Source organism: Taudactylus pleione, unplaced genomic scaffold, assembly GCF_031769625.1.
Source record: "Taudactylus pleione unplaced genomic scaffold, aTauple2 ptg000156l, whole genome shotgun sequence".
In the NCBI taxonomy this organism is placed as follows: domain Eukaryota; kingdom Metazoa; phylum Chordata; class Amphibia; order Anura; family Myobatrachidae; genus Taudactylus; species Taudactylus pleione.
The window spans coordinates 12,239,033-12,262,196 of record NW_028284558.1 but is presented as its reverse complement, the minus strand read 5'-3'; the positions used below and the strand labels follow the sequence as shown (position 1 = coordinate 12,262,196).

The following is a 23,164-nucleotide window of genomic DNA, read 5'->3' as shown; positions in this document are numbered from 1 at the left end:
TATTAGAAATGCAAAAATCAGCCATTTTAAAAGGGCAAAATATATTTATTGGTATAGTAATAGACATCTACACTATAATCCAATATGTGTTTGCAGTTTATGTTGATATCCCCAATTTTTTTTAATTTCCTAATTTCCCGCAGGCTTTCGAAGGAAAAATTATAGTGGCAATTTTTGTTTTTCAATTGGATAGCGCTAGACTGAGGAGCATGCATAGCCACGTTAATCAGAAATTAGGCACAATAGTAGAATTTTGCCGCAAAAATCTTGCAGACAATTGAATAGGAGCACTTTAGACACTGACTATTAGAAGCTTGCATAACGGATGCATAACTTGCTATTTGAAGAAAAAAAAATTAAGTTTTGTATATAGCGCCTACAGTATATATTATACAAAACATTCACATCATTCCCTGACCTAATGAAGCTTATAGTCTAAATTTCTTACCACACAGACACTACAGTACATCAGAAGCCAGTTAATCTGCTAGAATGTCTTTGGATTGCAGGAGGAAACTGGAGCACATGGAGGAAACGGATGCAAAAATGGGAAGAACGTGTAAACTCCACACAAACTAAGTTTGTCTTATATTATGTACCAAAAGGCAAATGTAAATCACTTTGAGTCTTATTACGAGAAAAGTACTATATAAACAACATTATTATTATTATTATTATTATTATTATTATTATTATTATTACTATCAGCCTCCATTATGCCAGTGGGTAACCACCGTTATGCTGGGTACACACTTGTCAATGCGGGCAGCGACAGAGTGACAGCGGGGGCCAGGCTGCATTTGGCAGCATGACCCCCGCTAAAGACATGACCCGTCGGCCCTGCATGTAGGGCCGACGGAGGATGTCGCTGATGACCCGCGGGAGCGTGCATCTTCAGCGACATAGTGGGTACACACTAGACGGTGTGCCCAATATGTCGCTCCGATCCACCAGATTTCAGCATAAAACTGACAGCCTCCATTGTTTATAAATGATACTCTAAAAAAAAATTACATTGTTTCCATTGTAAGCCTCTTATATTATTAATTCCTCACATAATCACAAAGGATCTAGTAAATGTTCCAGCATTACAGGATCTTTTATTAGCTTGCTCACGTCTAATCTTGGTGCCATATAAGGTGTTCTATAGCTGGAAGGAGCTGAGAGAGTGCCCGTCCTTCTTGATTGTTTATTAAAGTAAAACTATTAGCAGGAAATAAATGGCAACATTGCAGAACTTGGTTAGCTAAGAATTAATATGTTGTTTTTCCTCCCATACAAAATATTGGGGTGAACCGATTGTTTTCTATGTTACTTTGACATGCGATTTGTTATTTACAAACATAGAAAATGAAATATGAATTTGGTCCACATTGTTTAAGTAATGAACTGTACTGGTGATCTGTAAATAGGAACATATCAATAAATAAATTCATCAAGGGCTTGGACCGTTCTTAATTAATCTGTAGAACCCTTTATTTGTTCAAGGTTTAGCAAAGTTTATAAGATATGGTTATTTTGGTATCAGAAATGGAATTTCTTCTCTAAATTGTTTTACTTTTTCTGCAAAATAATTCCAGACAATAGCAAGCATATGTAATAGTGTTGTGTAAAGTACAATGCATATATTGTTTTTATGAGATATATGGTTTAAAAGTCAACTTTGTATAATGGCCTCCAGAAGATGTTTGTTTGGTGTAGTAGCTACTATTATGGCCTGTGTTTATTTTTATAGTGGACATTAGAATTCTGCTTGTATTGGCCACTACGATGATCTCTATATTGTATGACATAACAGAATGGTAATTTTATTGACAGGTGTCATTAGAGAAGGCTACAGAATGCACTGATTCTGGTTGCTGTGTTATGTCTAATTATAGCTCTAAGAAATATCAATTTACCATAAATAATCTAAAACTCTAGGTTTTGGCAATGCCCATTTTTTCCATTAGAGCTATTTGTGTTTGCTCCAGAGACCAAAAGTTGCTAGCCCTCCCCTGTCAATGATGCTATTAATATTGCTGTTATTGACTAAATAAACTATACATTTCTATTGGATTTTACATTTGGTTTACATAAGTTAATATTCAAAATATGTTTGTAAAAAGAGAAAAAGACTGTAGTCACATAAAGTTTCTAGGATAGAGTCTTTAAACATACTTTGATGATAGTAGTTCTTCCAGTTACACTCCCACTAGAAGGTGATCAGACTGAGCATAGGATTTCATGTTGTCTCTATAAGCAACTTTCTCTTTTTTATGTAGCATTTGCACCTTTTTTTGTGAAACACGTCTTTTTTCCAAGAGAGTTGGACTTGCTGCTCCCACCCCCGTCCTGGTCCCCTTATCATAGCCTATGACAAGGGTCCAAGCAGCAAAGATGCTAGAGGACATGATAGTATAACAGATGAGAGCTGTATGTAGAAGATGTTAATAGTTAGTGGCACCTGTAAAGAAAATAATATTCCATTATTTCTGTGTATAGCTCCTTCTGGAGAGTTTGAAGTGCGGTGGGTCCCTAGCCTGATTTTCCCTACCTCACCCTTTTCTTAGGAAAGTTAGGCTTGTTGTCATCACAGCAAAGTGACTTTGTAATGGGACCCACCGCACTCCAAACTCTCCAGAAGGAGCTATAAACATAGAAATAATGGAATGTTATTTTCTTTACAGGTGCCACTGACTATTAACATCTTCTACATAAAGCGCTCATCTGTTCTACTATCATTCTGTTTACCACTAATTGAGCTGCTTTACTGTAACATAGACTGTCTAGCGCGGAGTTACATTATTTGTTTAGCTAAGAGGACATATCTGTATATCTTAGGGAAAAAAGACTATGGACTATTTAACAAAAGCAATAAGCCAATAAGTCCTGCGTGAACTGGAGTCTCCTGAGTATTTAGGGCTTGTGTCTATGTATCAGATCTCCCTCCTGGTGATGACGATCGCCGGCGGTAACCTTCATTCCAGCATAGGGAAGCCTATTTATCATGGAAAGCAGCTGTGCTGTCCACTATCTATCTGTATACTTCCCCTACATGTCCAGTTACTTCCCCTGGTGGATCTGCGATCTTATTCCTCCACACAGTGACACACAGAAGAGACAGACATTTTTATGCTGGGCTGTTATTCTGATAATGCAGACTTTCTATTCCCTAATCTATGAATCAGCATCTCACGAGCAGCCAACAATACTGTCACTGATTTTTAGTAACCTCAAAGGCTCTAGTCTCATGAATAGTGCTTAACTGTAAGTATGTGACATATGTATTTTGTCTTTGGCAGATTACAGTGACTCAAGGGGGAATATCTTCTAAGAATTTAATTCAACATTTAAATTCAAAATGTACATGAAGGTTCAGGTGGGAGATTGATAGTTACCAGTGTATAAATCACATTTGTTGTTACTCTGTCTGGGTGAAAATATATAAGTAGGATTCACAGCTAACATACTGTATCAGAGAAAATAGAGCATTACAGAGACACTTGCTCATTACATAGTGGATTTTAGCAAGGAGTAGCAGGGGTACCCTGGAAGTAAACAGAGGTGGTAGAGATTGCCAGTATGGTCATGGGGTTATACAATTGCAATATGTTGGGGTTAAAGGTTAACAAAAGGGCATGGATATAGAAGCACAGAATTATAAGTAGAAAGCAAACAGGTAAGAATCAGAATGAGAAAGAAAGGGTTGTATAAAGGTGATAAAGCTAAGGTCAAGTCTGAAACAAGAATATAGAGCCAGTCAAAAAATAAAGCCATTAACAGAGTTAAAGGTGAAGTTTATTACACCAGGTAGACTGCGCCATTCACTACAGGTTATATGGCTCCAATTCCCACCTCTGGTTTCACTGCAAGGCATACAGAATATCACTGTCCATCAAGCCTTTTAGACTGATACGCTATCTACCTTACCCTGAGAGTTTATAACAGAAGGATATTGAAAACATATCATCACACTGAGTATACCTGCTATAAAGGTTACTTAGGAAGAACATCACAAAATTGTTAATATGTGAATGATTTTATTAACAATACAAATACTTCCATAAGAACTTTAGCAGGGTTATTCTATTAAAACTGCAGACTTGATTGATGTCATAGATGTGATTTGAATGTCTCCATTATAACCCTATGAAAGGGTATATGGGACACTACTAGATGGACAAGATTCTTTCAAGCTTTTGAGATATACTCACAATCAGGATAAAATATGTTAAATTAACAACTACAGCAGGGATTTTTTATTCGGATTTGTGTGGCGGTGTATTAGAGTGTGAGAACAATATATACATATATAATTGAATATACACCCCACTAATAGTTATAACAACACCAAGAAATTGTAAGACTTGGTAGGAGCGCTGCTTTGTTTGTTCTTTTAGAACACAATTTTTAAATCACATTCTTATTTCTTTTCACATTATCTATCTGTATTTTATATTTATTTTCGCTATTTGGTCTTCATAAGATATTAGAACCTTATTATTATCATTATTTACCAATAAAAGTTAAGTTTTAAGTAGGGGTGAGCGGGTTCGGATTTCTGAAATCTGAACCCCCCCGAGCCCCCCCGATCCGAGGCCGATCCGAGTCAGGCTCGACTTTTCCCGCCTGACTCGGATCTGAAATCGAGGCAAAACGTCATCATCCCGCCTTCCGGGTCTCGCAGGTTTTGGATCCTATATAAGGTACCCGCGTCGGCGCCATTTTCTCACTCGGCTGTGGACAGTGAAGAGGGAGGGTGGGAGTTAGGGCTGGCTGGTCTGTGTAGTGTAGTGTAGTGTAGTGCAGTGTAGTGTTGTGCTGTGCTGTGCTGCTGTTGTCCATAGGGGCTGTGTCCACTACTTCAAAATCCATAGGGGCTGGCTGGACTGTGTTGTGCAGTCAGTTGTCCATAGGGGCTGTGTCCACTCCACAGTCCTGTGCAGTGTCCCAGTCCTAAAGGGGTGCTGTAGTGTTGTCCAGGGGGTGCTCTGTCCGTCAGGGGTGCTCCCCCCAAGTGCAAAAAAATATTTTTTTTTTCTGTGTTTGTGAATTGTATGCACTGTGGCTGCACGTGCATCAACAAAGGAGCAGCGCCAAGCGTGCGCCTGTGTCCCATAAGTAAAAGGCCGGCTGGCTTGTCTGTTAAAGGGTGCTGTTACCCCCAAAGGGCACTCCAAACAAAATTAAAAAAAAAAAAATTGTGTTTGTGAATTGTGTGCGCAGTAGCCGCACGTGCATCAACAAAGTAGTGGCAAGCGTGCGCCTGTGTCCCATAAATAAAGGGCCGGCTGGATTGACCGCTAAAGGGTGCTGTAACCCCCAAAGGGCACTCCAAACAAAATGAAAACATTTTTTTTTTGTTTTTGTGAATTGTGAGCGCAGTAGCCGCACGTGCAACAACAAAGTAGTGCCAAGCGTGCGCCTGTGTCCCATAAATAAAGGGCTGGCTGGATTGACCGCTAAAGGGTGCTGTAACCCCCAAAGGGCACTCCAAACAAAATAAATTTTTTTTTCTGTTTTTGTGAATAGTGTGCACTGTGGCTGCACGTGCATCAACAAAGGAGCAGCGCCAAGCGTGCGCCTGTGTCCCATAAGTAAAGGGCCGGCTGGCTTGTCCGTTAAAGGGTGCTGTAACCCCCAAAGTGCACTCCAAACAAAATAAAAAATATTTTCTGTGTTTGTGAATTGTGTGCACTGTGGCTGCACGTGCATCAACAAAGGAGCAGCGCCAAGCATGCGCCTGTGTCCCATAAGTAAAGGGCCGGCTGGCTCATTTCTTAAAGGGTGGTGTAACCCACAAAGTGCACTACTCTCCAGCAAAAATAAAAAAATATTTTCTGTGTTTGTGTGCGCCTTAGCCGCACGTATATATCAATATAACATAAATGGAGGACCAAGCTTTCTCCGATAAAAATAAAATAGGGAAAGATCAAGAACCACTTCCTCCTAGTGCTGTTGCTGCTGCTGGGAGTTGTTCATCATCCCAGAGAGGAAGTAGGAACACCACTACTTTTACTAAACAATTGACCCTCCAACAGTCCCTAGCGATGAGGAGGACGTACGACTGCAATCATCCTGAAGCAAAACGTATAACTGAGGCCTTGACTGCTATGTTGGTGTTAGACGTGCGTCCGGTATCCACCATTAGTGCAGTGGGATTTAGACAATTGATGGAGGTAGTGTGTCCCCGGTTCCAAATCCCGTCTAGATTCCACCTGCATCCTCAAAGCAGCAGCGACAAGCATGCGTCTGTCTGTTAAAGGGTGGTGTAACCCTCAAAGTGCGCTCCACAAACAATAAAAAAATTCTTCTTTTTTTTTCTGTCTTTGTGAAATGTGTGGGCTGTAGCCGCACCTGCATCCTTAAAGCAGCAGCGACAAGCGTGCGTCTGTCTGTTAAAGGGTGGTGTAACCCTCAAAGTGCGCTCCACAAACAATAAAAAAATTCTTTTTTTTTTTCTGTCTTTGTGAAATGTGTGGGATGTAGCCGCACCTGCATCCTTAAAGCAGCAGCGACAAGCGTGCGTCTGTCTGTTAAAGGGTGGTGTAACCCCCAAAGTGCTCCAAAAAAAAATAAATATTTTTTTTCTGTCTTTGTGAATTGTGTGCGATGTAGCTGCACGTGCATCAACAAAGGAGCAGTGCCAACCGTGCGCCTGTGTCATAAGTCAAGGGCCGGTTTGGACATCTGGCTGGACTGAAGGATGTGCCAACAATTTCTGACAAGTCTACTGTCACTGCATATTATACTGTCCTCAAAGCAGCAGCGACAAGCGTGCGTCTGTCTGTTAAAGGGTGGTGTTACCCCCAAAGTGCTCTCCAACCAAAATAAAATAATCTTTTTTTCTGTGTTTGTATGTGAAATGTATGCGCAGTAGCCGCACCTGCATCCTCAAAGCAGCAGCGACAAGCGTGCGTCTGTCTGTTAAAGGGTGGTGTAACCCTCAAAGTGCGCTCCACAAACAATAAAAAAATTCTTTTTTTTTCTATCTTTGTCAATTGTGTGGGCTGTAGCCACACCTTCATCCTCAAAGCAGCAGCGACAAGCGTGCGTCTGTCTGTTAAAGGGTGGTGTAACCCTCAAAGTGCGCTCCACAAACAATAAAAAAATTCTTTTTTTTTCTATCTTTGTCAATTGTGTGGGCTGTAGCCGCACCTGCATCCTCAAAGCAGTAGCGACAAGCATGCGTCTGTCTGTTAAAGGATTACATCGGTGACAGCATCCAAGTAGGCATGTCAGACAGTCCGTACCTGTACTGGCAGGAAAAAAAGGCAATTTGGAGGCCCCTGTACAAACTGGCTCTATTTTACCTGAGTTGCACCCCCTCCAGTGTGTACTCCGAAAGAGTGGTTAGTGCAGCCGGGAACCTTGTCAGCGAAAGGCGTAGGAGGTTGCTTCCACAAAATGTGGAGAAGATGATGTTCATAAAAATGAATTATCAACTCTTCCAGGGAGACCAGCCTCCAGAACGTACAGAGGGAACTGTGGTTGTGGATTCGAATTAATACTCTGTGAGGATGAGGATGTACACAACACTGAAGAGTGTGAGGAATCGGTGGATGAAGAGGATGAGGATGACATCTTGCCTCCGTAGAGCCAGTTTGTGCAGGGACAGATTAATTGGCAGCTTGTTTTGTGGGGGCCCAAACGAACCAATCATTTCAGCCACAGTCGTGTGGCAGACCCTGGCGCTGAAATGATTGGTTTGTTAAAGTGTGCATGTCCTGTTTATACAACATAAGGGTGGGTAGGAGGGCCCAAGGACAATTCCATCTTGCACCTCTTTTTTTTCTTTGCATTATGTAGTGTTTGGGGCCTAGTTTTTCAAACTGCCATCCTGTCTGCCACTGCAGTGTCACTCCTAGATGGACCACGTGTTTGTGCCGCCCACTCGTGTCGCTTAGCATAGTCATCCAGCTACCTCGGTGCAACCTTTTGGACATAAAAACACTATTGTGAGGTGTGAGGTGTTCAGAATAGACTGGAAATGAGTGGAAATTAAGGTTATTGAGGTTAATAATAGCATAGGAGCAGAAAAACCCACAAATTCTGTGATTTTAGCTGTTTTTATGCTTTTTTTTAAAAAAAAATACAGATCCAAAACACAAAACCCAGAACCCAAAACACGGAAGGGTGATCTTGGCAAAACCAATCCAGATCCAAAACACGAAGAAAGATCCAGATCCAAAACCAAAACACGAAAAGTGGTCGGTGCACACCCCTAGTTTTAAGTGATATACTAGCTTAGTGCACCATTCTAAGACATTACCAGGCACCGCTCATCACCAGGCCAATACCATCCCTACAGTGAAGCATGGTGGTGGCAGCATCATGCTGTGAGGACCTTTTTCAGCAGCAGGAACTGGGAGACTAGTCAGGATATAGGTGAATACTGCAATGTACAGAGACATCCTGGATGAAAACCTGCTCCAGAGCGCTATTGACCTCAGAATGGGGCAACGGTTCATCTTTCAGCAGGGCAACGACCCTAAGCACACAGCCAAGATATCAAAAGAGTTGCTTCAGGACAACTCTGTGAATGTCCTTGAGTGGTCCAGTTAGAGCCCAGACTTGAATCCAATTGAACATCTCTGGAGAGATCTGAAAATGGCTGTGCACCGACTCTTCCCATCCAACCCAATAGAGCTTGAGAGGTGCTGCAAATAAGAATAGGCGAAACTGCCCAAATATAGGTGTGCAAAGCTTGTGGCATCATATTCAAAAAAATTTGAGGCTGTAATTGCTGCCAAAGGTACATCAACAAAGTATTGAGCAAAGGTTGTGAATACTTATGTACGTGTGATTTCTTAGTTGTTGTTTTTTTCATTAAATTAGCAAAAATCGCAAAAAAAACTTTATACACGTTGTCATTATAGGGTATTGTGTGTAGAATTTTGAGGACAAAATGAATTTATTCCATTTTGGAATAAGGCTGTAACATAACAAAATGTGGAAAAAGTGAAGCGCTGTGAATACTTTAGAAAGCAATTTCTTTTGGAAAAATAAGTATCGAGGTCAAATTTGGGGTACATGAAAATGGGTACTAGCATATTTTGATGATTTAAAAAATCTCATAAATGTGCCTGCTGCAGTCTCGTGCAATCCCAAACACCTGTCCCATCCATATAGCCCCCCAAAGTACCAGTCCCCCCACTTTTTACACATTTTCCAACACTTATTTTATGTTCGCCTGATTGGGTCACGTTGTGCACTTCCAATTCGCCTGCCTATACATAGAGAAAACGTAACGTCTGTTTACTGCCGCATAGGCGAAAACTCCTGCAATTGAATAAGGAGATAAATTGAAAACAGGCAAAAAGTTCAAATCGGCAAAAACTTTTCTCGAAATGGCACTTTTCTTTGCTAATTGAATATGGCCCTAAGTGGGAGATGTATCGAACCTTCTAAATAGGACAAGTGGAGAAGCTGTGGAGTTTTTCTTGCAGGTACGTGATTTTTACTATTCAATAAGGTGCAGGGTTTTCAGTTTTTGAGCACTAGGAGATCTTTTTTTGAGCACCTCCAGAGAATTACCAATTTTTTCTAAAAACCATATTTTTAGGAAATATTAGCTAATGACCCCGGAGGACGAAGGTACCACTTTGGAAGGTGACTAATTAAACTAATTGGAAACTTCAAATTGCTTAATTAGTCATTAGGAGGGGTGGCACCAGGGTCTTCTGCAGCAGGGTGAGTAAGTGTGTGTGTGTGTGTGTGAGCAGAGGAGTAGCGTAGAACCATGGCGCATGGAGAAAGTGTATGTCATAGCGCCCCTCCCTGTACTAAACTGTGCCATTGGGGTATGGCCAGCCTGCTGGGCAATACTGAAATGAAAAGAAAAACAGCAAACAGTGGCAGTATTACGCTGGGCATTGAGGTCCCATTGGGGGAATAGAATGCTGCGGTGATGCACTATCTGACATTAAGGGGTAGCTCCTTTAGCACTGCTTTATTTATGCATACCAAAGTTGGTGTGTGAGCCTAAGCGCTTGATCCGCTCCTGATGAAGGATTTTCTGAAACGAGTTGTGTGGAGCACATACTGGATCTGGATTATCTTTTGGTGCACTAAACCCCTGATTGTGCTTCACACGAAGCGTGTTGCGGTGGTGCCGTGCTATGTGCCCGGGACCCACAGCTATAGAAAGCTAGCCCACCGCAACCACCTAAAAGGGTGAGGACTTTTTAATCAAAGACCCACAAGGGACATTTTGCACATGAATATCCAGTACAAGTTTTATGTCTCTGTATTATTGTATGTATTTATGGAACTACAAAAAATGTGTTATAAATTTTATGCAAATGAATATATTCATGCTAAGTAACACATTGGTTTATATACTTTTTTGCATGTATAGATTCATCGTCAGGTTCAAGCACCTAGATTCACACACCAACCTTGGTATGCATATGTAACTTTAGGGAGTGTTTGCGTTGCTCTCAAGGTGTATGACTGGCTGCTACAGGTCTTGTTTAATGCGCAAGCAGTTGTGCCATTAAAACATTTTTTTTGTAACTATTTATGTATAGAACCTAGGATCTTACTTTTCTCTCCTTTGAATCATTGTTATTAGTCAATAGAAGAGATTGTGTCTAAGAACACATATCAGGGAGTGTATTTATAAACCACCTTTATTAAAGGCTCAAATATCAGTATATGTAATCTCTCAAAAATATCAATAAAACTCCCGGGAGTATAAAAAGTCACCCATAGTTTTATTATTTTCACCATACTTAACTTAAACTTAACTTCTAAAATAACGACACTGACAACTGAATAGATTTGCAATAAAGAGGTTGCAGCCAATCTATTTAATTGAATTGTAATTGATCTGTAATAGCATCGAGCATGGTGGCGAAAAAGCAGTGCTAACTCGGCTACAGCCCATAAGCGTAATGTATTACTAAGATGGGGGTGGAGATTCCACCCCCAAGTGCGAGCTATCTCGAGTAGTACCATCTCCCCTTAATCTAGCAAAGTGCTGATCCCTCTATAAGATGGAGACCTGGTCCTCCCCTAAGGCAGCAACCGACTCGCCTCCTCAAAGGGGGGATACTAGCCAAGTTCAGCTGCACTAAATTGAGCCGCCGAGGAGCACTGCTTTCCGCCAGCTGCGCCTCACCTGTTGGAAGAAAACAAAGAAATAACACTCCAACGAATAACATCGGCCCAAGCCGATTCAAATTGCAGGGTGCGTGGGTGGGATCACAACTGGAAAAGAGGAAGCTGACTCCTCCCAGTGCACTGATAACCCTAAACAGAGCCCGCCTAAACAGGTCCCTGATAGGTTGTCAAACTCTGATTGACTCAATACAAATACCAATAACATGACTGCGACCACAAACCCAGTTCTAACCAGTACTGCTACAATAAAAAACAGGGTGCTTATCTCCTCTCATGCTTATGCTAGCATTCGCGTGCTTGAAAATTCTATACACAGTATGTATTTAAATGAATAACATGTCTTTAAATACATACTGTGTGTATAGAATTTTCTTATACTCCCGGGAGTTTTATTGATATTTTTGAAAGTTACATATACTGATATTTGAGCCTTTAATAAAGGTTGTTTATAAATACACTCCCTGATATGTGTTCTTAGACGCCACCCACTTTTATTGTGCATTTCTTTATTATTGCTGGAAGTGTGGCAAAAACTTCCTGGGGGCGTGCTGCAATCTACACAAGGAGGGGGGTTAACAGCACACCATTACTGGCGCTTGGGCTAGCTATCTTTTTTAATAGAAGAGATTGTATTATATATTCTGATCATTTAACTTAAATTGACAGAATACATGTGCTAGAGTGAAATTCCACTGGGTGCACAGCTTATTACTGTAATTACTGCCCCAAGCAGCTGTCACTGGAGTGGGAACACCTATAGGAAGCTCCCTTCTCAGCTATGCTCCTACTTCACAAATATACATTGCACCTATATTAATGTGAGTACTACTAATCATGTTCTTTCTGCCACCATTATTATTATTTCAGGTCTCCTAATATTTTTAAAAAAACCTTTCAAATAACACTTTGTGGTCATGCCTGGGTACACATCATTACTTTAAATAGCAAAGCAGTAACTTTTTTAAACTCATACCTTCTAATTGAAGTTTAGGACTTTACCTCAGATGTGTCACTTTTAAGTCCATTGAAGTCCGTGAATGAAGGAGGGAGGGGATCAAAGAGGGCAGGGGAGAGGAAAGTGCTGATCAGAGAGGGAAGGTGACAGAGGCCAATAAGAAAGGAGAGGAGAGGGGCAAAGCCAATCAGAGAGGGGCAGTGACAGAAGCCAATAAGAAAAGCAGAGGAGAGGGGTAGTGACAGAAGCCAATAAGAAAGGAGAGGGGAAGGGAAAAACCAATCAGAGAGGGGCAGTGATAGAAGCCAATAAGGAGAGGAGTGGGGTGGTGACAGAAGCCAATAAGAAAGGAGAGGGGAAGGGCAAAGCCAATTAGAGAGGACCAGTGACAGAAGCCAATAAAAAAGGAGAGGAGAGGGGTGGTGACAGAAGCCAATAAGAAAGGAGAGGGGAGGGGCAAATAGTTGATCAGAGAGGGGTGATGACAGAAGCCAATAAGACAGGAGTGGGGAGGGGCAAAGAGCCAATCACAGTGTAGAGAGGGGAGGGAATTAAAGTGGTGAGAAGTGAATGTAATCAATCTGACAGGAAAGGGGAGGTGACAGAAGATGATCACAGAGGAAGGAGGGACACATGGGAGATAATCTGGGCAGTTTGAGGGAGCATGAAATGTAGAAACGGATCTCAAATCCATAATTTATCTAGGATATAGAGCAAACAAACCGAGATAAAACTAACAGGTGGCCGTCATACTTTGCAGCACCCAATGCATTCTGGGACCCTGGATGATGCCCCCTGTCCATTTTGGCACCTGGAGCTCATGCTCCACTGGAACCATCATTGTTAGACATCATTGTTAGATCATGTGTGTGAGTGTTTGTGACTGTGTATGATTGAGTGTGTGTGTGCAAGAGAGTGTGTGTGTGTGTGAACGACCCCCAGTGTGTGTTCCCTCTACCGCTCACATAATTGTGTATATTACTGCGAAAGCACTTGGCACAATTAGCATTATGCACTCTATCCTGCCGCACTCCTAAATCAAATGAGCTCTATCTACAGTATGTACAGAATGTGACAGCCACAAGTACATTAGTCATATTTCTGTATCTTATGTTTTATAGCGAAGGCAAAATGAAAAATATAGTACATTTACGAACACACCTGTCTGCTTATAGGCAGTAATAAATTAAGTTATGTAAAATGATTATTGTGACAATAAGCAATAGCATAATGTTGTACTAAAACCCAGATATGTGATTCTTATATTGCATTTGACAGAAGAACTATCACTGCTTCTTACCAACAGCAAATCTTTCAATATGTAACATTGGGCCTGATTCAGAGCCGTTCGCTATTTGCGGTCGTTCGTTCAAAAACAAGGGGTGGCTATTCAAATGATCCGTTCGCAAATTGCAGTCTGTTCACACCTCTAAGTCTGAACGAGCGAGCAAAACATACGCTCGTTTATTTGTTAAAAACGCCCCCTGGCCGCTCGCACCATACGTCATGTCCGCTATTTATTAGATTAATCAAGTACATCGTACAGCGTATGAACTGCTCGCTATTCTTGTGGTTGGTTTTTGCTACCACAATCTTGCGAGCAGTTCTGGCTATAAAATAACCCAGTGACGTGGTCAATGACGCTGCTGTATTAATTATGCACACCCATAAAACGCCCGTTTTGACCTTTAAGCACGCCTGCGTTCTGATCTCCACTCCCCGTTTTCAAGCACCTTCCCCTGTTACCACCCACATATGCCTCATTCTGTCACTCAAAATAGCAGGCATTCGCTATATTGCGAGCACATGAATTTCGGCCGCACTGACTGGTTCGCGCATGCGTATAACGATCCGTACGCATGCGCAGATGTGCGAACATCGCTCGGAACGAGCGTACTGCCGCTAGCGAGTGGCTCTGAATGAGGGCCAATGTGTGAATATGAAACAAGATTAAATTTTACCTTTCGTTTGATGTCTGTGAATTGAGAAAACATCAAAGACCAGTAGAAAGACAACTCGACAATATAGTAGTAATGCAGATCAGCTGTCAGTTGCTGCAAAACAAATACAGGTATAAATACAATTAAGTACATTAAATAATATATATTATTACTATATAAAACATCTAGTCAAATTATAAAACACAGGTGGGTCTGATTTACAGATGGAAGCAAGTGTAAATACAGTAGATGAGGTCAATGGCTGGTGAGGCACACATGTATAAAAACACACGGCCTGATTCATTACCGATCACAACTGCAATTACGCACGCAGATGGCCGATTGTTGCCTACTGCGCATGCATATGAATTGCAGTGTGCAAAGGCTTCACTGCGATCACACTGCAGTGACTACACAGACCCATAACAGAATGATTGACAGGAAGTGACCGTTTGGGGGTGGTGATGGGGGGCGTGGTCGGCGATACCCAGGCGTGTCAGTGCGTTTGAATGCCGTTACAGGGGCGTGCATAAATTAGCCACTGCGATGCCATATGCTACTTGGGCTTTCACTGCGTGCGATGAGATTAGCAATTTCAGAGTAAAGTCAGACCTTGTGCTAGTGTGCGTGAGGCTCCGAGGGTACTCGATGTTACCGATGGTTTTGCATGTTTGCTAATATTACGGATGTGTGTAAGATGAAGTGAGCGTCCTTATCTTAGGCTGCGACAGCATTGTGATAGAAATCATTAGCATATTTTCGCAGTGGGACTGCGTGCGTAGTCATAGCTGCGATCGCAATAGCGATTCGTAATGGATCAGGCCCACAGTTTTTATATCAATGCTCTAGAGCATGATAGGGAGTATGATATGGGGAAGGAGTATGACAGGGAGTATGATAGGGGAGGGAGTATGACAGGGAGTATGATAGGAGAGGGAGTATGACAGGGAGTATGATAGGAGAGGGAGTATGACAGGGAGTATGATAGGAGAGGGAGTATGACAGGGAGTATGATAGGGGAGGGAGTATGACAGGGAGTATGATAGGGGAGGGAGTATGATAGGGAGTATGACAGGGAGTATGATAGGGAGTATGATAGGGGAGGGAGTATGACAGGGAGTATGATAGGGGAGGGAGTATGACAGGGAGTATGTTAGGGGAGGGAGTATGACACGGAGTATGACAGGGAGTATGATAGGGGAGGGAGTATGACAGGGAGTATGATAGGGGAGGGAGTATGACGGAGCATGATAGGGGAGGGAGCATGATAGGGAGTATGATAGGGGAGGGAGAATGACAGGGAGTATGATAGGGGAGGGAGTATGATAGGGGAGGGAGTATGATAGGGAGTATGACAGGGAGTATGATAGGGAGTATGACAGGGAGTATGACAGGGAGTATGATAGGGGAGGGAGTATGACAGGGAGTATGATAGGGGAGGGAGTATGACAGGGAGTATGATAGGGGAGGGAGTATGACAGGGAGTATGATAGGGGAGGGAGTATGACGGAGCATGATAGGGGAGGGAGCATGATAGGGAGTATGATAGGGGAGGGAGTATGACAGGGAGTATGATAGGGGAGGGAGTATGACAGGGAGTATGATAGGGGAGGGAGTATGACAGGGAGTATGATAGGGGAGGGAGTATGACAGGGGGTATGATAGGGGAGGGAGTATGACAGGGAGTATGATAGGGGAGGGAGTATGACAGGGAGTATGACAGGGAGTATGATAGGGGAGGGAGTATGACAGGGAGTATGATAGGGGAGGGAGTATGACAGGGAGTATGTTAGGGGAGGGAGTATGACACGGAGTATGATAGGGGAGGGAGTATGACAGGGAGTATGATAGGGGAGGGAGTATGACAGGGAGTATGATAGGGGAGGGAGTATGACGGAGTATGATAGGGGAGGGAGTATGACAGGAGTATGATAGGGGAGGGAGTATGATAGGGGAGGGAGTATGACAGGGAGTATGATAGGGGAAGGAGTATGACTGGGAGTATGATAGGGGAAGGAGTATGACAGGGAGTATGATAGGGGAGGGAGTATGACAGGAATTATGATAGGGGAGGGAGTATGAATGGGAGTATGATAGGGGAGGGAGTATGACAGGGAGTATGATAGGGGAGGGAGTATGACAGGGAGTATGATAGGGGAGGGAGTATGACAGGGAGTATGATAGGGGAGGCTCTATTAGTAGCACTGTGCTTGCATACAACTCGCAGCGGTGTTTTCAGTTGCACATATCTGCCACTTGCAGAATTTGAGCCATGTGAGATGCCTCAGGGGAGTCCACATACAATTGGAGTACACTAAAGCAGAGGACAAGCACTTCAGTTACGCCCTTTAAGATGTTTTGATATTTTCAGCTGCAAATCTTGAAATACTGTACATTGAATAATGTAACTTCTGCAACTACAAGAGACAGGTTCAAAGTATTAACCTTGCCAGGGGCGTATCTATCCATTGGCCAGGATGGCACTCGCCAGGGGCGCTGGCTAAAGGGGGGCGCCGTCCAGCAGTGCCACTAGTAGTCAAGGGGAGGACTGTGGACTATCCCAGGGGCAGAACTAATGACGTCTCTCCCATAGTGCACTGCAGAGCGGGCCGTGAGGAGCGGACAGCGGCGGTCGCATCAGGAGTGGGGATTCAGGCAAGTTGTGTTTTTGTTTTGTTTTTCTTCAGTGTGTGTAAGCCTGGCATGGGGGGGGGCTACTAGGGGGCACTGTATAGCTGGTGGTCGCTACTGGGGGCATTTAATGGGGGGTGGTCACTACTGGGGGCACCAAATAGGTGGGGCCGCTACTGGGGGCACTGTATAGGGGGGACTACTACTGGGGGCAATGCAGCATAGGGAGGATTACTACTGGGGACTCTGCATACGGGGGACTACAACTGGGGGCAATGCAGCATAGGGGGGATTACTACTGGTGGCACTGTATAGGGGGGACTACTACTGGGGGCACTGCATGGGGGGGTTGCCGCTACTGGGGGCACTGCATAGGAGGGACTACTACTGGGGACACTGTATGGGGGGGTGGCCGCTACTGGGGGCATTGCATAGGGGGGACTACTACTGGGGGCACTGTATATGGGGGTAGCTGGGGAATCATTTTAAGTACTTCTTTAATTTATGGGGGGAGGGGGGCGCCAGTCCATTAGTTTACCAGGGGCGCTCGGATCCCTAGATACACCCCTGAACCTTGCAACTAGATATATGCACAGCAGTCATCTATGTACATTAAGTTGCATGTACTGCATCATAAGTTACATCTTACTCAAGTCAAAATACAGACGTGAAAAGGCAAGTGGCCAAAAACATTTTCCTACAGACAAAAGGGCTTCTTTTAAACGCAACATAAATCACCCCCTGGGTTGCCGAGGGGGGGAGTGGGGTGGGTACTAATAACCAGAGCTTGTCTGGGGTGCCCAGGCTTGGCATGGATAAGGAGAAATGCTGCACTTAGGGGCCCATTTATCAAACAGTTTTAAAACTCACTGTGTATGATAAATGGTGCTCAAGCCAATCAGCTCCCAACTGTCATTTTTGCCAGGAGGCTTTCTGACTTTTCCGGGTGGCTGGTAGCGCCACTTGATTTTTGAGAGTCTCCCAGCCATTCCGGGAGATGGTTTTATGTTTGTGTGCACTGTTTGCTATAAGCACAATGGGGGTGATTGAGACACACTGCGCATGCATCCAGTGGTTCCCACTGGGAACACAGAGCACAATTGCATTGAGATCCATGCAATTTTGATGGGCGCTTCTGAATGGTAACTGGGGGGCTGGTTAACAGGGGGAGGGTGTTGCAGGAGTGTCAGCGTCTGCTTCTGGCGCCCATGATCCGTTGGACATTCTGTGATGTGCGATAGTGCGGCCAGCTGTCCGCCGATAGTGCGACTTTGTGCGCACATCAGCGGATACGCGCTGTTGCTGGTGGTTGTCTCAAAAGGATGCTCATAGGCCACGGCATTAACATAAAGATGCAGCACCTGCAAAAATCGCAGCCACTACTGCAACTGCGTCCACCTCTGAATCACCCCCCGGTGTCTTTTTGTCCAACATTGAAATTCAGCACCTCTGCCTGTAAGTTTCCTGAGACAACGATTCTTGTCACTGTCTGTAGTATCTATAAAACTGTCCTCGCAAATAAGCCTTATAAAGGACACTGGGGATTCTTATTTTATTTGGAGCTGGCAGAATTATGGATGAGGTCAAGTGTCACATTTATCATACCGACAGTTTAAGTCATGAGAAAATAAACAGTAGGAAGGGAAGTCATGGCTTCCTGCTAGCATTTCATTTTTCTTTATACAAGAGATAAATATCTCTGCTGAGACAACAGTGACTGTAACTCAACAGGGAGGAGACCCCCAATGTGAGATGCATTAGGTAATGCAATATCCACCCAGTTCAATGGAATTTTGTTAGAGCAGTGAGATATAATCATTACGTAGCCTATGATAGAATGCATACAGATGTGTCCTCATACACCTAGCCTCAATATGCCATGGGGTGTGAGATGCCTGACGCTCTCTTTAAATTTGCATCTTATTTGCAACACAGACGCAGCAAAACACCACTCAATATATAACAGGGACTCTGAGATGCTACTTTAACTGCACATTAATTATTTTAAATGTGTAGAGAGTCGCATATGAAGCACAACGGAACTTGGCGTGACAAAAACTGCGTACGCTGGATCGCAGCACTCCGTATGCAGATTCAGACTCATTCACACACAGATGTAGAAGCAGTGGCAAACGCAGGATTTCCAGAGGGGGGTTTCCAAATGCTTGATTTTGGAGTGAGTGCGGCCAGTCCATGAAGAGGGTATAAATATCACTTAACCAGCTTTAATATGCATCATACAAAGTATATTGTGTGTCATAATTCCAGCATATAGAGGACCAGTAATCACAGAAGCCATTATATGCGGCAGTAGGGCCATCCTGCCTGAGCTGAATGTTTTTATTTTAGATGTGGGCACCATTCCAGAGTATTAGAGCAAATCCGGGAGTCTGTGGGAGCAGCAGAGGAACCTAGCACTGCCCTCGACATATATGTACATATTGGGCTCTATAGCAGCATATCCCTAACAGTGAATGTTTTCCAGATCTCCTAGTTGGTGCACAGTTTATTTAGTACTAACTGATACGTGTTAAAAGATCCACAGGTGGTGCTAATTATTTAATTTGTGATACTGTGAAGAACATGCAGCACTAGTAACAATCTATTACATTACTATTTCTATTGTGGTCATGGTGTGGGCTTAGGAGTGGGGTTTCCAGGCAGATGGAAACTAGGGGTGTGCACCGGCCACTTTTCGTGTTTTGTGTTTTGGTTTTGGATCTGGATCTTTCTTCGTGTTTTGGATCTGGATTGGTTTTGCCAAAACCACCCTTCCGTGTTTTGGGTTCTGGGTTTTGTGTTTTGGATCTGTATTTTTTTTAAAAAAAGCATAAAAACAGCTAAAATCACAGAATTTGTAGGTTTTTCTGCTCCTATGCTATTATTAACCTCAATAACCTTAATTTCCACTCATTTCCAGTCTATTCTGAACACCTCACACCTCACAATAGTGTTTTTATGTCCAAAACGTTGCACCGAGGTAGCTGGATGACTATGCTAAGCGACACGAGTGGGCGGCACAAACACGTGACCCATCTAGGCGTGAAACTGCAGTGGCAGACAGGATGGCAGTTTGAAAAACTAGGCCCCAAACTGTACATAATGCAAAGAAAAAAAAGAGGTGCAAGATGGAATTGTCCTTGGGCCCTCCCACCCACCCTTATGTTGTATAAACAGGACATGCACACTTTAACAAACCAATCATTTCAGCGCCAGGGTCTGCCACACAACTGTGGCTGAAATGATTGGTTCGTTTGGGCCCCCACAAAACAAGCTGGCAATTAATGTGTCCCTGCACAAACTGGCTCTATGGAGGCAAGATGTCATCCTCATCCTCCTCATCCACCGATTCCTCACCCTCTTCAGTGTGTACATCCTCATCCTCACAAAGTATTAACTCGTCCCCACTTGAATCCACCACCACAGGTCCCTCTGTACCTTCTGGAGGCTGGTCTCCCTGGAAGAGCTGATAATTCATTTTGATGAACATCATCTTCTCCACATTCTGTGGAAGCAACCTCCTACGCCTTTCGCTGACAAGGTTCCCGGCTGCACTAAACACTCTTTCGGAGTACACACTGGAGGGGGGGCAACTCAGGTAAAATAGAGCCAGTTTGTACAGGGGCCTCCAAATTGCCTCTTTTTCCTGCCAGTACAGGTATGGACTGTCTGCCATGCCTACTTGGATGCTGTCACCGATGTAATCCTCCACCATTCTGTCAATGGTGACAGTATCATATGCAGTGACAGTAGACATGTCAGAAATTGTTGCCAGGTCCTTCAGTCCGGACCAGATGTCCAAACTTGGTCCTGCCTGCCCTGCATCACCGCCAGCGGGTTGCTTAGGATACCTAAGTTTTTTCCTGGCAGCCCCAGTTGCAGGAGAAAATGAAGGAGCCGTTGACGTGTCACGTTCCGCTTCAGCTGACAGTGTGTTCACCAGCAGGTCTTTGCACCTCTGCAGGCTTGTGTCGGCCGGAAAGAGAGACACCACATAGGCTTTAAACCTAGGATCGAGCACGGTGGCCAAAACGTAGTGGTCTGATTTCAACAGATTGACCACCCTGGAATCCTGGCAAAGCGAATGAAGGGCTTCATCCACAAGTCCCACATGCCGAGCGGAATCGCTCCGTCTTAGCTCCTCCTTCACTTTCTCCAGCTGCTTCTGCAAAAGCCTGATGAGGGGAATGACCTGACTCAAGCTGGCAGTGTCTGAACTGACTTCACGTGTGGCAAGTTCGAAGGGCTGGAGAACCTTGCACAACACGGAAATCATTCTCCACTGCGCTTGAGTCAGGTGCATACCCCCTCCTTTGCCTATGTCATAGGTGGATGTATAGGCTTGTATGGCCTTTTGCTGCTCCTCCATCCTCTGAAGCATATAGAGGGTTGAGTTCCACCGCGTCACAACCTCTTGCTTCAGGTGATGGCGGGGCAGGTTCAAGAGTGTTTGCTGGCGCTCCAGTCTTCGGCACGCAGTCGCTGAATGGCGAAAGTGGCCAGAAATTTTTCGGGCCACCCAAAGCGTCTCCTGCACGCCCCTGTCGCTTTTCAGAAAATTCTGCACCACCAAGTTTATTGTGTGAGCAAAACATGGGACGTGCTGGAATTTGCCCAGATGTAATGCCCGCACAATATTGGTGGCGTTGTCAGATATCACAAATCCCCAGGAGAGTCTAAGTGGGGTAAGCCACTGGGCGATGATTTCCCTCAGTTTCTCTAAGAGGTTGTCGGCGGTGTGCCTCTTACTGAAACCGGTGATACACAGCGTAGCCTGCCTTGTAACGAGCTGGCATTTCTGAGATGCTGCTACTGGTGACGCTGCTGCTGTTGCTGCGTAAGGTGATACATCTACCCAGTGGGCTGTCACAGTCATATAGTCCTTAGTCTGCCCTGTTCCACTTGTCCACATGTCCGTGGTTAAGTGGACATTGTGTACAACGGCATTTTTCAGGACACTGAGGACACTTTTTCTGACGTTTCTGTACAGTCTCGGTATCGCCTGCCTAGTGAAGTGGAATCTAGACGGGATTTGGAACCGGGGACACACTACCTCCATCAATTGTCTAAATCCCACTGCACTAATGGCGGATACCGGACGCACGTCTAACACCAACATAGCAGTCAAGGCCTCAGTTATACGTTTTGCTTCAGGATGACTGCTGTCGTACTTCATCCTCCTCGCTAAGGACTGTTGGAGGGTCAATTGTTTAGTAAAAGTAGTGGTGTTCCTACTTCCTCTCTGGGATGATGAACGACTCCCAGCAGCAGCAACAGCAGCAGCGGCAGCAGTAGGCGTAGCAATGCAGGATCCTCCAGAGGAATCCCGGATAGGAGAGTCAGTCATGCCAGTGACATGGCCTGCAGGACTACTTCCGATCCTGACTAAGGAGGAAATTGACGAGGAGGGAGTTGACGGTGTGGTTTGCAGGCGCTTGGATACAACAGGACAACGGGATTTAGGTGTCCCTGGACTGCTTACGGTCTTAGCCAAAGTTTCTGAACTTGACAGTAACTTTTTATGAACGCGCTGCAGGTGCCGTATAAGGGAGGATGTTCCTAGGTGGTTGACGTCCCTACCCCTACTTATTTCACCTTTACATATGGTACATATGGCAAGACAGTTGTTGTCCGGATTTGGATAGAAATATTGCCAGACCAAAGAGGTGGAATGTTTGGTCTTCTGCCCAGGCATGACCGTGATGGGCTTTTTCATCCCACGGACAACAACTGTCTCCCGCGGAGCCTGATTTAAACAAACCACATCACCATCAGAATCCTCCTCGCCAACTTCCTCCTCAGCGCCAGCTACACCAGTATCCTCATCCTGTTGTACTTCAACAGTGACATCTTCAATTTGCATATCAGCAAGTGGACTGTGGGTGCTCCTTTCAGCACTTGCAGGGGGCGTGCAAATGGTGGAAAGAGCCACCTCTTCCCGTCCAGTGCTGGGAAGGTCAGGCATCGCAACCACCACCACACTTGGACTCTCCTTGGGGATTTGTGATATCTTCTTAGAAAGCACAGTTCTTCGCTGTGCTTTTGCCAGCTTAACTCTTTTGATTTTTTTAGTGGGAGGAGGGCTTCCATCGTCATGTGAAGCTGAACCACTAGTCATGAACATACTAGGGATCGACCTTAGCCGTTCCTTGCCACTCCGTGTCGTAAATGGCATATTGGCAAGCTGATTTAAATGTCTTTTTCAAGGTCATTTTCCTGAACTTTGCCATTTGGGATTGTATGTGCCCTCTACTATGACATTGGGCATCGGCCTTGGCAGACGACGTTGATGGCATGTTATCGTCTATGTCATGACTAGTGGCAGCAGCTTCAGCACTAGGAGGAAGTGGTTCTTGATCTTTCTCTATTTTATTTTTATCGGAGAAAGTTTGGTCCTCCATTTATGTTATATCGATTTGATATATACGTGCGGCTAAACACAGAAAATAATTTTTTTTTTGGTTTGGACTGGAGTGTACTTTGTGGGTTACAGCACCCTTTAACGGTCAAGCCAGCCGGCCCTTTACTT

At 44.1% G+C, this 23,164-nt stretch overlaps 1 protein-coding gene across 2 annotated transcripts in view; it reads right to left on the bottom strand.

The window, feature by feature from the left end:
* CERS6 (ceramide synthase 6) overlaps positions 1-23,164 on the bottom strand; it is a 443,580-nt gene that overhangs the window by 111,600 nt on the left and 308,816 nt on the right. For both annotated transcript variants that reach the window (XM_088474898.1, XM_088474899.1), the window contains exon 6: positions 14,026-14,118. In XM_088474898.1, coding sequence (XP_088331024.1) covers positions 14,026-14,118 — 93 coding nt within the window. The remainder of the gene's footprint in view (positions 1-14,025; positions 14,119-23,164) is intronic.